The sequence below is a fragment of the Hydra viridissima genome, unplaced genomic scaffold (assembly GCF_058129835.1).
Source record: "Hydra viridissima isolate aposymbiotic clone 2 unplaced genomic scaffold, HvirCarnegie_v1 scaffold_12, whole genome shotgun sequence".
NCBI classification, from domain to species: domain Eukaryota; kingdom Metazoa; phylum Cnidaria; class Hydrozoa; order Anthoathecata; family Hydridae; genus Hydra; species Hydra viridissima.
Genome location: NW_028324311.1, coordinates 14,768,807 through 14,783,841, shown reverse-complemented (window position 1 = coordinate 14,783,841; position 15,035 = coordinate 14,768,807). Strand labels below are relative to the sequence as shown.

Genomic DNA, 15,035 nt, shown 5'->3' with positions numbered 1-15,035 from the left:
ATATCTGTAAACTGTTGTTACACGATAACAAATGAATTGAAACATGTTAAATGATAACATTAAAATCGTCCAAATCAAGTAAAGTGTTAAGCTTCTGGATCTAACTCACTTTTGCTGGTGACCGATATCAATCTGAAAAAGCTTATGTAAGGATCAGATGATGAAATATGACATATGCAATCAGATCGTGGTTTTGATTATTTCTGGAATTTTTTCTTACTACTATAAAGTTTACAGCCCTTATTTTTAGTTTCTTGGACCTCTTCTGATAATTCTCCTAGAGATAAGATGCTGTTCTTGATAGTTTGTTTGCCATGGTATAATATCTTGTGAAGTGTACTTGATATTGGCTTCCAACTGTAGTAAGTCTTAGATAACTCGGCAATTCGGTATGAATATTCTGCAAACTTAATTGAGTTTATTTCATGCCCACTTGATAAGATGGTGAGGTTGGTTTTGCATTTCCTAATAAATTCTAAATTGACTTTTGTAATATCAGCTGTAAACCTGGATCCTCAAAAAACCTGCGATCTATATTTCCATCATTTGTATTTTCACAGACTTTGTTTTGGAGCATCAATAACAAGTCTTAAACTATCTCTGAACTCCATTTAAATTCGTTTTTTTTTGTTTTTTTTTATCCTCTCACATTTTTCATCCTCTCACATCCTCTTACACTTGACTGATTTTGACGAAGGCAGAGAAAAATGTTTTTAAAAATATTTTTAAAAATATTTTAGATTATTATCATTTTTTCTTTTACCAATATTTTTCGGTTGCGAATTATTTCTTAGAGAAGTTTTTGCTTCAAAGCAATTATCATAGGGAATGTGAAAAATCTGTTCCATGACCCTTATTCTCACCTAAAATAGAGAAATACCAGATTCTAGGGCTTCTTCATTAATTTTTCTGTCTCCGTCAAAATCGTTCAAGTGTAAAGTAGTAGCTTTACAAATGAAACAAGATGAACTGGCAGGTGCATCAATTAAACAACTGTGCCACTTTCCCATCTATTATTTTTAGATTAAGTTGATAACGAATAGAGATTTGACGTCCATGGATTTTGACTAGAGTTGATGCTGGTGTTGCTACTTGATTTTTTATATTGTTTGTAACCTCCTTTGTTTTTTCTTTAGTCTCTGCCATGTATTCAAACGAAATTGGTCGGCAAAAATTTTTTGCCGACCTATCATTTTTCCAAAAGCATTTGCAACCTTTTGAACTGGATGATGTTAAATTCCTTCCAGAGAAATAGGACAATTTTTGGCATTTGGAATATTCGACTTTTGCTATAGTCTACAGGTAAGTTGAGGTATATCGAATTGCATATATTACTTGAAGAAATATGCAGAATATGGCCCATTATTCACAAAATAAGCAAATATATTGTTAAAAAATCGTTTTATTTTGTAAACAAGCAGAAATGTGTCGCGCCGTTCGAAAGATGGCACTTTGTTGTATACTATAGCGAAAACTGAGTAAAAATTATTTTATAACAAAAAAATTATAGCAAAAAACATAACACGTAGCTTGTGTAGTGTCATCATTTCGTGAATAAACGCCCTTTGTTAGCAAAACATGCAGATGCAGAAAGATGTAGGCAAAACTGTTATCGAAAGTACAGTAAACTACTAACTTTGATTTCGTAACAGTTTATATAGTTTCCGTTTAGTTCCCTGGAACTTCTGACCCAATAAAGTTATATTTTAAGGAAAAATGCTGTGTTTTTAATTTCAATATAGAACTTTTTATCTTTTCCAATTTCTATTATTACTTTGTTCTTTAGTGTTTTAAAAAAATTGTTCAAGAAGCAATATAAAAGAATATTAAATATAGTTGTAAATCACTGAAACCATCTTATAAATTTTTTCTCTTGTTTTTTAACAAAAAATGGCATTAAGTACATGTTGAAATTCATACATCTTTACTCTGCAATACATTGCAGTTTTTGACTGTAACTTACAAATTTTCTTATGTCATGTATTCACTATGGAATGAACAAATCCATTTAAGAAAAGTGAAGTCGCCGATTTTTGAAATTTTGGCCGTGTTAAGAACAAATTGCGAGACTGTGGGTCTGCCTGATGTCGTTTACAATTAATCATGATTATTCAATATCATACCTAAAACTATACAGGCAGCAGGTTACAGGCGGTAAGTTGAAAATTAAAAAATAAACACTGTTAGATAATTGAAAAATCTTCTTTAACTTTAAAATTAAACATTTAAACATTGAAAAATTATATTACAAAGTGGCTGATACTATCTCATTAATGGGTCTTGTTTTCTGCCTTCATCAAGTTATGCGCACCTTAAATGATTTATCGCTTCTTTTCGTATTCCTTTTTGTATTTTCGTTGGCATCACAAAATATATTCAGTGCAACAGCTGAAGTAATATAAAAAGTAAATGTTTACTATATCAGGTACTAACAGTTGTGTGCTTGTTGAGCTAAATTTTCATGGAAGAGTTTTAACACATCGAGTTGAGTTTTTTTTGTTAATTTTGTAGCATGCGGTGTAGGTGAATGATTCCTTGTGGTGATGTTTCAATGGTTCATATTCTTCATCTGTTTCTCCAAATGCTAAAACAGAAAGAAATTAAAAAATCAGAAAGAACACTTGTTTAACAGCTGTCTCCTCCTACAGAAGGTTTGGAAAGTTTTAAAACAGTTCTGGAAGTGAGACCAGTTACACCAAGGGCAATAAAACAAAGTTCCAATTTTTAAACATTCTTTTTTTAATACAATTTTATATGATAAAAGAATTTTTCAATTTAATACTTAATCCATATTTTTTGGAAGAATTGAACTGCAAACAAACCCCCTCTTCAACATTTTGGGCATTTAAGAAGCAATTATCACATTTTTTAGCAAATTAAAGCTTATAATTAAGTTAAAGTCTTCTTTTATATTTTTAGAAAAATTGCTTTGTTTATCAATTTCTTTGACAAGGCTGAACATGGAACACTTTTAATTAAAGCCTCATGTGCAGTTTCTGAGGAATCGCATATATTTTTATACCTGTATTCTTTAAACTCTGCATTTTTAGTTTGGTGAACTCTTGTTAACGATTTCTTTTCAATCCCCCCAAGGCTGCATTACCGTTCCGAAAGACGGAATGAATGATTGCTGTAAAGCATTTTTATTGAGAGTGTAGTTAAGGTTCAGGAGGCTGGGACGCAAAATCAATCAGTGGTAGAATGCAACTTTCATAAATTTTTAATTTCAATAAAACATGCATCACTGGCGTTCAAGGAAGGGAAAAAAGTTGTATTAATCTTAAAGTTGTATTATAAAGTTGTATTAATGCTACTATTATTTCTACTCCTGAAACCTGAAGCTATGACAACATAACAAAGATTTTTAAGGTATTTAAATTTATTCACATAAAAAGAACCAATAAAAAATCAATTAATATAATATATTAATAAAATAAATTAATTAATTACAAAATAAATTAATTAATTTAAACCAATAAAAAATCAATTATTTAAATAGCATAATAGTAGCAAAAGTGTGTACTGTAGCGTTTGGCAAACGCAAAAGTACACACTTTTGCAAATAAGAGTGCTAAAAGCAAACAAGTCTATTTTGAAAAAAAGAATTTGAGGTTTGGAACACAGCGATCAAAATGTGAAAGAAGATTGTCAACGGTCAGAAGTTTAACTTTGATGTGTGACAGGATGCGACTCTTTTTTTTTTCGAAAAACACATCCAGTATCAAGTTTCCGTTAAGCTTATGTATACATAGACTTTGCTTATGTATATAGGCTTATGTATATAGGCTTATGACATAAGCTTATGTATACAAAGACTTTAGTTACATGTAACCAAAGTCTTTAAGATTTAAGGAATCAAAAGTGACGGAAAAGGTTTTCTCTCTAAATTAGAATGATGCTTTGTATATCAAGTTTAGAACTTTTGGCCCATTTTTAACTAAAATACTGGTGGAAACCTATAAACAATTTAAAATCTTTTCTTTGATTAATTTTTCACATTTTAACCAGTTTTAGCTTAAATATTTTGAAAAAATCCCTTTTTTAATTTCCATATTTTCCGAATGAATTAGTCAAATATAACTTGAATGAAAAAACTTGGTCGAATGAAAATTCACAGAAATTATTTGGTTGGGACAAATTGATCGAATAAAAATTGAAAAATGTAATAATAGTATTTTATTTGGTCAATACCTCAATATTGTTATGATATTGGTTAACTATATGTAATACATATGCACCTATCGATTGGGCTCAAAACTCTCCGGTTGGATATAATTAGCAATTAACTTGAGAAATACTTAACGAATTAGTTCCAAATTTTTTCTTCAATGACGTTCTATATACATATATTTAATAAGATACAAGGAGACTCAAACTATTGAAAGAAAAAGAGGGGGTGGAAGGAAGAAAGGTTTTGTTGACAAAAACAACGTGAATTCGATCATCCGGTCAATTACAAGAAGTCCATTCTAATTCCAAAGAGATCTCACCAAAAACTTCGAATGCGGTCGTTTCTTTGTCAAAAAAGCACTCAAGAGCAAGGGTTTGAAGGCTTATAGAGAGAAAAAAATTTGATGGAGAATTAAAAGCGATTCGCCGCGCAAGGAAGCGCGTTCTGTTACAGAAAACGCGTTCTGTTACAGAAAACGCGTTCTGTTACAGAAAACGCGTTCTGTTACAGAAAACGCGTTCTGTTACAGAAAACGCGTTCTGTTACAGAAAACGAGATAAAAAAGTTAAAAGAATTAAATTTTCATTTATTGTTAGCACTTTTTATATCAAGTAAAAAGTTATAAGCAAAATAAATCAGAAAGTGTCCTTTGGGACACCTTCTAGAAATGATACTTTTCAGCGGTGGTGAGATACGACATTTTGTCTTAACTCTATATTCTAGCTGGTTAAGCCGTCAAATTGAAAGTACCGATGTTTTATGAAACTTTAGAAAGAAGCAATCCGTCTTTAAACCCGCAACCGAATATAATAAACTTGGGGGAAATTTTAAATTTTTTAACTGTTTCATTAAAAATTTTACAAAATTTAGCCAATACAGAATTGTGTTTTACATCATCTTGTTTTCTTCAGCAACAACCGTTGAAATGCTGAGAAAATATTCGGAGAAGTATCCTCCCTGCTCATGACTCAACTCTTCATATGATTAACCAGATAACCAGATTCTTTATTTTACTGTTTGTACTGATCTTCAGCTAGCGATCTTTTCAAATATGACATCCTTGTTTTTTTTATTTTAGATTTTATGATTTTTCTGCTCATGACAAATAAAGAGTTAACTGACATTATTAAACTTCTATTTTTCTTTGCTTTAGTCTTGGCTGAGTTGATATTGAAATGCATAACATAATAACAAGGTCCAGTTTTTATTAACAAATCTCTCAACTTGCGCAAGTTCGAAGTTCGAAGGTTCGAAGTCATTGAAACATTTAGAAGTTTCAGAATTTAAACTTTACAAGCTTGGCTATTTTTTTTTTCTCTCTTTTTATAAACCAAATGATTTTATACTACCGAACTAATCTTGAGTGAAAGATGTTTTTTCTAATTTGGTTCTTTTTTTTTTCCTTGATTCTTTTACTTCTACAGTATAAGTCAAGTAAGTTTGTTTAATCAACATATCAAGATGGCACACAAGTGGATTCTTTAATCATTCCTGCACCTTTTTTTTTTTTTTTTTTTTTTTTTTTATTAAAAAAAAAAATATTTTAGAAGTTGATCTTATGTAAAATCTTCTTGTAAAAGATAGTAAAGACGTTAATCCGAGACAACGCCTTGGCAACCATTAAGCACTTAATTTTTTTCAGATTGAACCCTTTGAATGCATTTGATTCCGAAATAGATAATTTCTTTGTTGTTTTTTTTACAGACTTCTCTATTCTTAAAGAATTGATTGCTGATTTACATAAAAAGGTTTTTTTCATCGCTCAAATCAATGAAAGTTAATTTTGATGCAAAAAAAATTACTCGACAAATGATGAGAATATTCGTGTAGTAATAAATTTTCGAGGTGGTGACGTAGGGTGGTGACGCAGGGTGGTGACGCAGGGTGGTGACGCAGCTATAAAAACATTCTCATCTCATATGAATATAGAAAGTATTTCTAATAAAATTTTATTAGAAATCAATAAAAAATTTTTGAGAAATTGATAAAACTTTTTTAGAGTCTTTAGATGCCAATGTAATTGGCATCTAAAAGCGCTAAAAAAGTTGACATTCTTGGCGAATTATATCATGTGATAGAGTTTCAATTAACAGTAGGTGGCTGTGATGATGGCACAATTTATTCCCGTTGTCGATTTCTGGAGATAAATCTAATTCTGGAGATAAATCTAATTCTGGAGATAAATGTATTGATATTAAATTTAATATAAGTACTGTATGGGCTGTAAAATGCGGAGCAGTTAAAGGGGAACATCAAATTACCCGTGTTAGAAAGCTGAGCATCACAGTGAAATAAAATCACAAACTTTTATCAGGAAGTATAGAGTCTGCTGCCGCGTTAGCAAATTTTAATCGATCAGTTGAAAGAAACAATCTTGTTTATATAGAGTATCTGGTGATAGTGACATTTCTTCCTACAATTATGTTAAAAGCTCAAATCCTAACCAGAATTTTGAAATCATACCCATAAAACATGAATTTGTAGCACATGCGCAGAAACGTTTAGGCGCACGACTTAGATGCTTAATCAAAACACACAAAGCCTGAAGATCTCCAATTAAGTGTCTTCATGGTACAACGCAAAACATTAATAGAAATATTGAATTCAAAATATGGTCCCGCGTACCAAAGCACAAATTTGTTAGTAAGTTTATAACTGGCATGGGAAAATACTCAGCTTTCTTGTAGTAAAGATACAAATGGTGTCAGAAATTTTAAAGTATTTTGTTTTAAATAGAACTGTAACCTTAGTTGCAACAACCAAAATCTATAAAACTCTCATTGAGTATCAGCAAGCAAAAGAAACAAGTGATAGTTACCCCTCTTGTGGATTTCGACGATGGATTTTCGACTTCAATATTCTTATTGTAATTTTTTTTTCTCCATTTTTTTGAAATTACTTAATACTTTCTCATTAACGAAACTGCATAAGTTATAAAACTTTCAGTATTTAACACAACTTGGTTCTTCTTTTTCTTTTGGCCTTCAGAATTTTCACGGAAAGCTATAGAAAGTGTAGTTTTTAGGTTTAATATGAGGTTTAAATTTTTTGATAATTTATAAAAAAAAAGTGGTTTTGTTAAAAATATTGATAGAAAAAAACTTTGAAACACAAAACTGTAAAGAAGAGTTAAAATTTTAGTTTGAGTTATAGTGGTAAACTGATGTTATCACTTTTTGGAGTTTTTGCTGATTATTCAGTTTTACAGCACATTTTAAGCCATTATGTTGCAAGAAAAAAAGTTTTCTTTTTTTTGCTGATCTATTTAGTCTCACACATCTTTCCCTCTAAAACATTTTTAAGAATGTATGATTATTTTAGCCTCGGTGAAAGTTGTATTGTGCCCACCGAGTTGTATGTCTGATGTTTTGAGTGTTACTTACCGATGGGCAGACTGCAAATGCAAATTCTGCCACCCCAAAGAATATTTATAAATACTTAACGAAAGAAACTTTGTCAATAAAGATAGAGTTTGAGACCGTGAGTGTGACCACGGTTTGTTGAAATGGAAATAAAAAATTCAGAGATCAGAACTAACTGCTGACGAAGCTTGTACTGTGTCATAACATTTTTTCCTGTTTCTGTGACAAAAAAAGATCACTTTAGCCTTCTTAAAAGATTTTCACAACTGTTTTCGTTATCACAAATACTTTTAATAACTATCTTTATTGCTTGCGTTATCGATGGTTTACGATATCGATAAACGATAATAATATCGCTATTATTTATCGCACTTGTTAATAATTTGCTCTAATAAGTTCATAATAGAATATTATTTTTAAACTTATTCTGTACACCCGGGAACGTGCAATTTCTTAATAAATCATCATAACATTATATTGTAAAAAGACCTAACACAAGTGGTTTTCGGTATTTTTAAAACTCGTTGTGTGTAACAACAGCTTAACAAAAAATAGAGTTTTAAAAAAATTCCATTTTACAGCATTACTATAGAACTGTTGAATAAATTTGATTCTGTACTAGCGTCCTTTACTCTTGTTATCAAACAATAGCCGTTTGGGCGTACACCATATGTAATCTAAACATTTAACTACACGCCATTCTTTAACATAACGGGCCAATGGATTGATTTGCAGTTTATACTTAAGTTCACTCAGGATATCGCAGAACCAATCAAACATTATAATTCGCAAAAATAAAATTGTCAACAAATTCCAGGGGGTGATTGTTCCTCTACTGTGGTTCCTCAAAGTGTTCAAGGCCTGCTCATAATGCTCAGGTTCGTTTAAGCGATAACAACAACCATTATAAGGGGCAAAATATGCAGTAAAAAAATCCCTAGGACTCCTTTTAAAAAGTGACCAGTAATCAGGGTAGCAGTTGCTCAGTTTAGCAACCGAATCTATGTAAGTGTAAGCTTCCACCAAAGTTTCTATTCTTCTTGATGTTGTTTCAAAATACTTCTTCCAAAATAATTTATCTTCTTCCACGACTCGAATTCTTTCGTCAAACGTTGCTAATTTTACGCGACCAGCAATAACTCGAACAACCCACCTGGAAGTCATTTCAGCCATTCCAGGAATAGAACCAATGACTGGTCTTGCATATCCAACGTATGACAACGAAGTATCGTTAACGTCATAAACGAGCTTATAAAGGTCGGAAAAGTTGCATTTATAGGAATCCGGTAAAAATGGAAAATCAACCTGGTATCCAGTGCATTGAATAATAACATCAACTTCTGCGCTCGTACCATCGACAAAAAAAACGCTCTTACCGACAACCTTATCAATCGGACCTTTAGGAATAACTTTCTTGTAGTCTATGTAATCGAGTACATGAGCGTGCTTATTAATAAACGCGTGAAAAAACTGGTTACTGCTTTTAAATTCGGGTATTCCATGACCTTCGTAGGCCAACAAAGATCCACTAGTAGTCCATCGACAAATCCAAGCTAAGCCTAAACGAGTGATATTTTAAAAAACAGAAAAAGGATAAGCCATTAAAAACAGGAACAAATAAAAACAAAACGAATAACGATTTTTGATAAACAGCTAAAGATGAAATAAACACAAAAAACTCGTATTTCTTAATGGGATCTGGTCACCTGGCCTTTTCGAAACCCATTCCTAAAAATCTCCTTACATGTAAAATTATATGAAAATAAAATAAACTCTATAGAAAGTAAGTGAAGAAATAAAGAAGAAATAAAGAAGATACCTGGTTTTCCTTTTGTTTGGGGAGAGATAAGTTTCAGAGCTCTTGAAGAAGCTTTATCGAGAGCTTGCGGTTCACGGAATGGCAACAGTTTAGCGTACTTTCGGAAAAAGTGTTGACCACGAGGAATGCACCAAACGATCGATTGAACGTGAGGATACCACTCGTCCAAAATGTCGCTGGACGTCTCTCCTCCGCCCAGTATCATAACACGCAAACCCCGATGATCTTCACGAAACTCTTTTAGATTTCCCGAATGAAGAAGTTCGCCGGAGTAATCTTTGAAGAGCGAGTTTTCTAATTTTCTATTTGCTTTTTGATGGACTCCTGTGCAGATCATCAAATTTTTTGCATAATAACTAAAATTTATAAAGGTCGAAATAATCCAAACACCTTCGCTTTTATGTATTTTTGAAACACCACAGTTGAAATGAATGCTTTTTCGTAAATCGTGTTTTTTAGCATAGCTGTTCAGATATTCCCAAACGTCTTTGTGTTTTGGAAAATTGCCTATGCTGCTAGGCATCGGAAAATCGCTTATCTCCGTTACAGAGCTTGAAGAGGTTGTGCATGTGTTCTTCATAACTGTCACAATGTTAGGATCTGAACTGTAGTTCCAAACTCCGCCCAGGTCTTCTCGAACCTCTAAAACCCTTACTTTTAAGTTTTCTTCTCTTGCGTATTTACAGGCGAGCAGGCCGGACCAACCTGCTCCAATGATGATTAAGTCATAAATATCTTCGTTTGCAGTTGCCATTTTATCTGAGTATAAATAAAAGACTTTTAGGGTTTTTTTTTCTCAGAGAAGAAAAGTAAAGTCTCTCTAATAAAGTAAATAACTGAACACATTTTAGACCCAATAAATTCAAAAATCAGCTTGAACGCGCGTAAATGCTAAAAAAAATTAACTGAAATTCATAGAAAATGATGGCTGTGATGATATAAACACGGCGTATATAACTAAAGTTGATTCGTATTGAGAAAAAAAAAAAAAAGCTAACATAGAATTGAAAAAGCTTTCTCGATATTAAACTAAAATTACCAACAGATTTTTTAGCAGCTTTCTAATGAAAGTTCTTTTCAAGACTCTTATAAACAAATAAAAAGATCAGAAACGGCATTCGCCCATTAAACTACGTTAATTCCATCCAATTATTTTGTTTCATGCATTGTATTCTGCTAATGAACTGTGTGAGAGAGATCGTGCATTAAATAGACGCGCATATTTTACAAATCTGAAATATTCAAAGCTATTGTTTGTAATAATTACGAAATCTTTAGTTATCGATTGGGAGACCAAATATAAGTCAGTGATTTTGGCCGATAAAAGTCCTACAAAAGCCGCAAAAATCGCTTAAGCTGTATAATTTTTTTAATTTTTTTAGAATTAATTATAAAATATAACTTTTAAGTTTTAGTCATTCAACGACAAATAAATAAACAGAATGACAATAATCCTAATGCGAAGCTCATGGGGAAGCGAAATCATTTTATCAGTATATTGACCTGTAATTCATTAAGAATGTTTATTTTTTCTGAAATTTAGGGGAGTGTTGGTTTGAACAAGGTGAAGAGGGGCGGAGAGTCAAAAGGTTATAAGTTCTACTTACAACGAGAAAAGCTTCTTTGAAATTAAAATGATAAATCTAACTCATGCTTTAATTCGTTAACAAACGGCCGTAGTCCTTGAGCAATAAATGCAGTTGGAGAAAAAAAACCAAAAAGGACACAACACAGCAGAGATGGGAGACATACTATTTAAGGGAATTCGTGTAAACCCGGTGAAAACCGTCACAAACTAATTCTAGAGTTCCAGGCCTTAACAGTACAAGTTAAAAAACCTAATTTTTCAGTATTTTAGTATTTCAGCCCTTTTAAGTTTATTGCTTTGCCAAAATCCAAATTATTTTGCATTTAATGATTAGTAAATCAAGAATCAACTTTGCTTTCATATGTTTCACATCCTAAATGTAAAAATGGTGAAAAAAAAAAAAAAAAGAAAAAGAAACGAACTTGAAAACTTGAAATTGCTCTACAGAAAAATTAGGTTTTTAAACTCGTTCTATTAAGGCCTGGGACTCAAGAATTGTAAAAAATATTTTAATGTGAGGGGGAAGGGGGAGGAGGGGAGTGGGTCTTTTTAATAGAAGCTTAATTAAAAAAAGCTCTTTTTAAGATCAAACTTCTTGTGGGACAAATTTTTAAAATTCCAAATTGAACATTCTGATCGTGATTTCTTCTTAAAAATGAGACGAGTTGATGTCATTTAAGACTCCAAAATTGAAAATAATGCATAAAAAAAAAAACGTCACATTAAAAATCAAGAATTTTAATTTTTCTGATGATCAAAGAGATTCTTTGAAGTTTTGAACTTTTTTTACATGAAAAAAAAAATATGTAAAAATAAGCAAAAAAAAACAAACAAAAAACAATAACAAAAAAACAACAAAGAAAAGCTATAAAAAGGTTTAAAGGCTAAGCATCAAAACAGCATCAAAGCAGCATGGTAAAGATTTTAAATCTCATTAAACACCAAGTCGAAAAGAAATCATATAAAGAATATGTGGATTCCTAAAATTATTTTGACATAAATATAGGTAGATTACGTTTTCTTGAGCTCTTTATTGCTCTTTGAACTTTCCGACATTTATGTGTTTCCGTATATATTTCCACTTTGTTTCCACTGAATAAAAATAGATTTTTTTTCTTAAGGTAGATCTATGACCATTTCATTCGACCATTATAGCGAACAAATTCATGACATTCTTAGAATTCAATAGACTTAAAAAATATTTTTAGAGATTTTGACATTTCACAATTAATTGCTCATCCAACCCTCGCGGTTTTCATTTTTCTCGTGTTGATCACTTTTTGGCATGACGCTTGTGAACTTTACTTCTTCTTATGCCGCTACAGTTGCATTATTTATTTTGTACAATCTACAATGTACCCAATTTTGTACAATTCACAAAATTAGATGCATGTCCAACGGAGATGCGTCTAATTTTGAATGTTATCGGTTTTTGTTTTTGATTCTAGAGGAATAACGAGGTTGTGATTGCAAAGTACTCCTAAATAATCACTTAATATTGTAAGTCAATCGCATTAAATAAATACTTTCTGTAATTAGATGACTATGATATAAAAAAAAAAAAAAAAAAAAAAATTATTTGCACCTATTGTCTCTTGAACATTTCACATTTTTGACATTTTTTACGACTTCAAGCCTTAACACCTAGAAATTTAAAAATGAATAACGGAGAATGTTGTAATAGATTTAATAGATTGTATATAGAAAAATTTACAAGCGAAAAACATAAGAATCAGTATGCGTAATGTAACGAATCCACTGCTTAGGTTGCTGCATGCTATGACTTTGCACCTTTAAAAACTTAATTTGTAACTTAGAGCAGACGTACGATGGAATTTCAAAACATAATGACACTGGACCAATCTCTTTTTGACTTACGACTGTAACAACAGGCAATATAAATTTAATGTAACAAAGTCTTTCTCCTCCACCAGGGATGCGTTTTATATTCCATTTAACAAGACCTTCTTTTGAGTCATATTCGATTAAGTCACTCGATTCGTGAAGGACTCGAGTAGTGGATTTAGGTACATTTACACAGGCCGTAATGTTTGTTGCCCCATGCATACTTGTAATATCGCATACAAGTTTTAAACGAAGTCTTATTTCTGAATCACCGATAACTTCCATAAAAGGATGCAGCCTTAACGGTCGGTGCGGGTTACTGTAAACGTGGTAACTCATGACAGCTAACTCCCCTCTAACAGATTTAAACGAGAATTGACGGCTTTGCTCGAATTGTTCAGTGTTGACCTGCTCGTGGAACATGTATTCGTCTATTACCAAAGAATTTGAAGGAGAACTTACCAAATCACGAAAGACAACATTTTCATTCAGACCAATACTTATATCAGCTGAGCCAGTGATGAAGTTTTTCACAACGATACAACCGTTAATCTCTGAACGAATTATGTTTCCAGTCGAGGAAATTAAAACAACTAACTTTTCTAGCACATCTAAAAAGATTTCGTTTTTTGATTCAGAACGATTTAAATCCAGTACTGAGCGGTTCGGGGCGGAAGTAGAAACTTGACGTCTTTCTCCACCAAACAAGCTAGAACCAATTAGATCTGTTCGTTTATTGAAACACAGTGGTTGGTTGAAAATGAAATTGTGCAAAAGTTCAGTTGAAGTATTTTGCGGAAAGCCGTAGTCAAGAATTTCATCGAGCAACTCGTATACAAGCGCAAAGTTGGATTGGATAGCCAGCTCACTAAGCTCTCCACAATAATCTTTGCACAGATTTGCAACTTTATTCAAAAATTCAAGAGCGAACACGGGGGGGATGTTGTCAACTGCAACACATACAAAATATAAACCAGACCTTTGGATGAAAATGAAATGCTTTTCTTCGACTCGTATGAAAGGAGAACGGGAACTGCTTTTAGAGTTAATATGCTTGTAAAATATTTCAGGTGATTCTCGCGTAAGTACTCCTTGAAAATCACGAAATACAATCGTATCGCCTCGTGCAGACATGATGAATAGTTGCGAAAACATTACTACAAAAAAAAGAAAAAAAACAAAGAAAAATTAAAAAAATCATAACTCCGTCATTAGAAACCAAACAGCTGCAGAAAACATAAGACCAATTATCTTCGAAAGTTACGGAAAAAATTGGTTTATCGTTTGCTCTAAGAGACCATAACTCTGTGATAATTCTTTTCAATCTGTTTTTCATAAACAACTTTTATTTAACTAAATATTTAGCTTTTTTAAATACTGAACAAAAGTCGTACAGAAAAATAGAGAAAAAAATTATCGTACAGAAAAATAGAGAAAAAAATTATCGTACAGAAAAATAGAGAAAAAAATTATCGTACAGAAAAATAGAGAAAAAAATTATCGTACAGAAAAATAGAGAAAAAAATTATCGTACAGAAAAATAGAGAAAAAAATTATCGTACAGAAAAATAGAGAAAAAAATTAAAAAAAAACAAAAACATCGCGCTACTTTTTTCGTCAATAAATTTAATCTATCGAGAACATTTGCAGTGGCTTCACAAACCAAATGGAATTTTTTTTCTTCGCTATAAATACTAGCCTCGTGTTGATGGCTAGTTGTTGCGTTGCTGAGGTACGAAATTTGTTCGCTTAAATTCTTCTCCACGCCCTCTAAGCCTAAATTAAAAAAAAAAGAATTGATCACATTCTACATTATAGTTTCTAAAACTACCAAGAAGAAAAAGCACGTTGTATCACCTTTTAAAAACTCAGTGGTTCTAGCAACAATGTAATCTTCAGAAGGCTGTTCTTTTGATAATTCTAACAAAGATTGACCAGCAGATTCGATGACGCCCACCAAATCTCGTTCGATCTCCTCGAGTTGTTGGAGTCGCTCTCGTGACGTTGAAAAGGACATCAAATGAATTATTTAGATCAATAGATCGCAACTAAAATATTTTTTTCCGCAAACTGAAACAAAAAAAAAAAAAACCATGGAAAATTCTGGTCATCTTTTTCTCACGTCACGCAAAGAGTTTGTTAAAAAATTCAGACAGCTGTCGGTAAATTATTTTGAAATTGCAGTTAAAATATAAATTCATTTCTAAAGAGGATTTAGCAGACATAAAACACCGAAAATGAGATGGGACA

The 15,035-nt window shown here is 31.8% G+C and overlaps 3 protein-coding genes across 4 annotated transcripts; all 3 read right to left on the bottom strand.

Annotated features, from left to right (window-relative positions):
- Window positions 1-8,032: 8,032 nt before the first annotated feature.
- LOC145193742 (dimethylaniline monooxygenase [N-oxide-forming] 2-like) lies at window positions 8,033-10,456 on the bottom strand. 2 transcript variants are annotated; one of them, XM_080071249.2, is made up of 3 exons: window positions 10,392-10,456; window positions 9,353-10,111; window positions 8,033-9,092 (listed from the first exon to the last, which is right to left on the bottom strand). In XM_080071249.2, exons 2-3 carry the CDS (start codon window positions 10,104-10,106, stop codon window positions 8,152-8,154), a joined length of 1,695 nt encoding a protein of 564 aa, XP_079927375.2. In that variant the 5' UTR covers window positions 10,107-10,111; window positions 10,392-10,456; the 3' UTR covers window positions 8,033-8,151. The 2 variants fall into 2 exon arrangements, with proteins under 2 accessions (XP_079927375.2, XP_079927376.2); XM_080071250.2 differs by having other exon boundaries at window positions 10,396-10,456.
- A 2,157-nt stretch (window positions 10,457-12,613) lies between these two features.
- On the bottom strand, window positions 12,614-13,940 carry LOC149881462 (AP-4 complex subunit mu-1-like). Its single transcript, XM_090068455.1, has one exon. The coding sequence runs from the start codon at window positions 13,938-13,940 to the stop codon at window positions 12,651-12,653; it is 1,290 nt and encodes a 429-aa protein (XP_089924581.1). The 3' UTR covers window positions 12,614-12,650.
- On the bottom strand, window positions 12,614-14,888 carry LOC145193745 (mediator of RNA polymerase II transcription subunit 11-like). Its single transcript, XM_080071252.2, has 3 exons — window positions 14,643-14,888; window positions 14,395-14,561; window positions 12,614-13,942 (listed from the first exon to the last, which is right to left on the bottom strand). Exons 1-3 carry the CDS (start codon window positions 14,800-14,802, stop codon window positions 13,940-13,942), a joined length of 330 nt encoding a protein of 109 aa, XP_079927378.2. The 5' UTR covers window positions 14,803-14,888; the 3' UTR covers window positions 12,614-13,939.
- Between the last annotated feature and the right edge of the window lie 147 nt (window positions 14,889-15,035).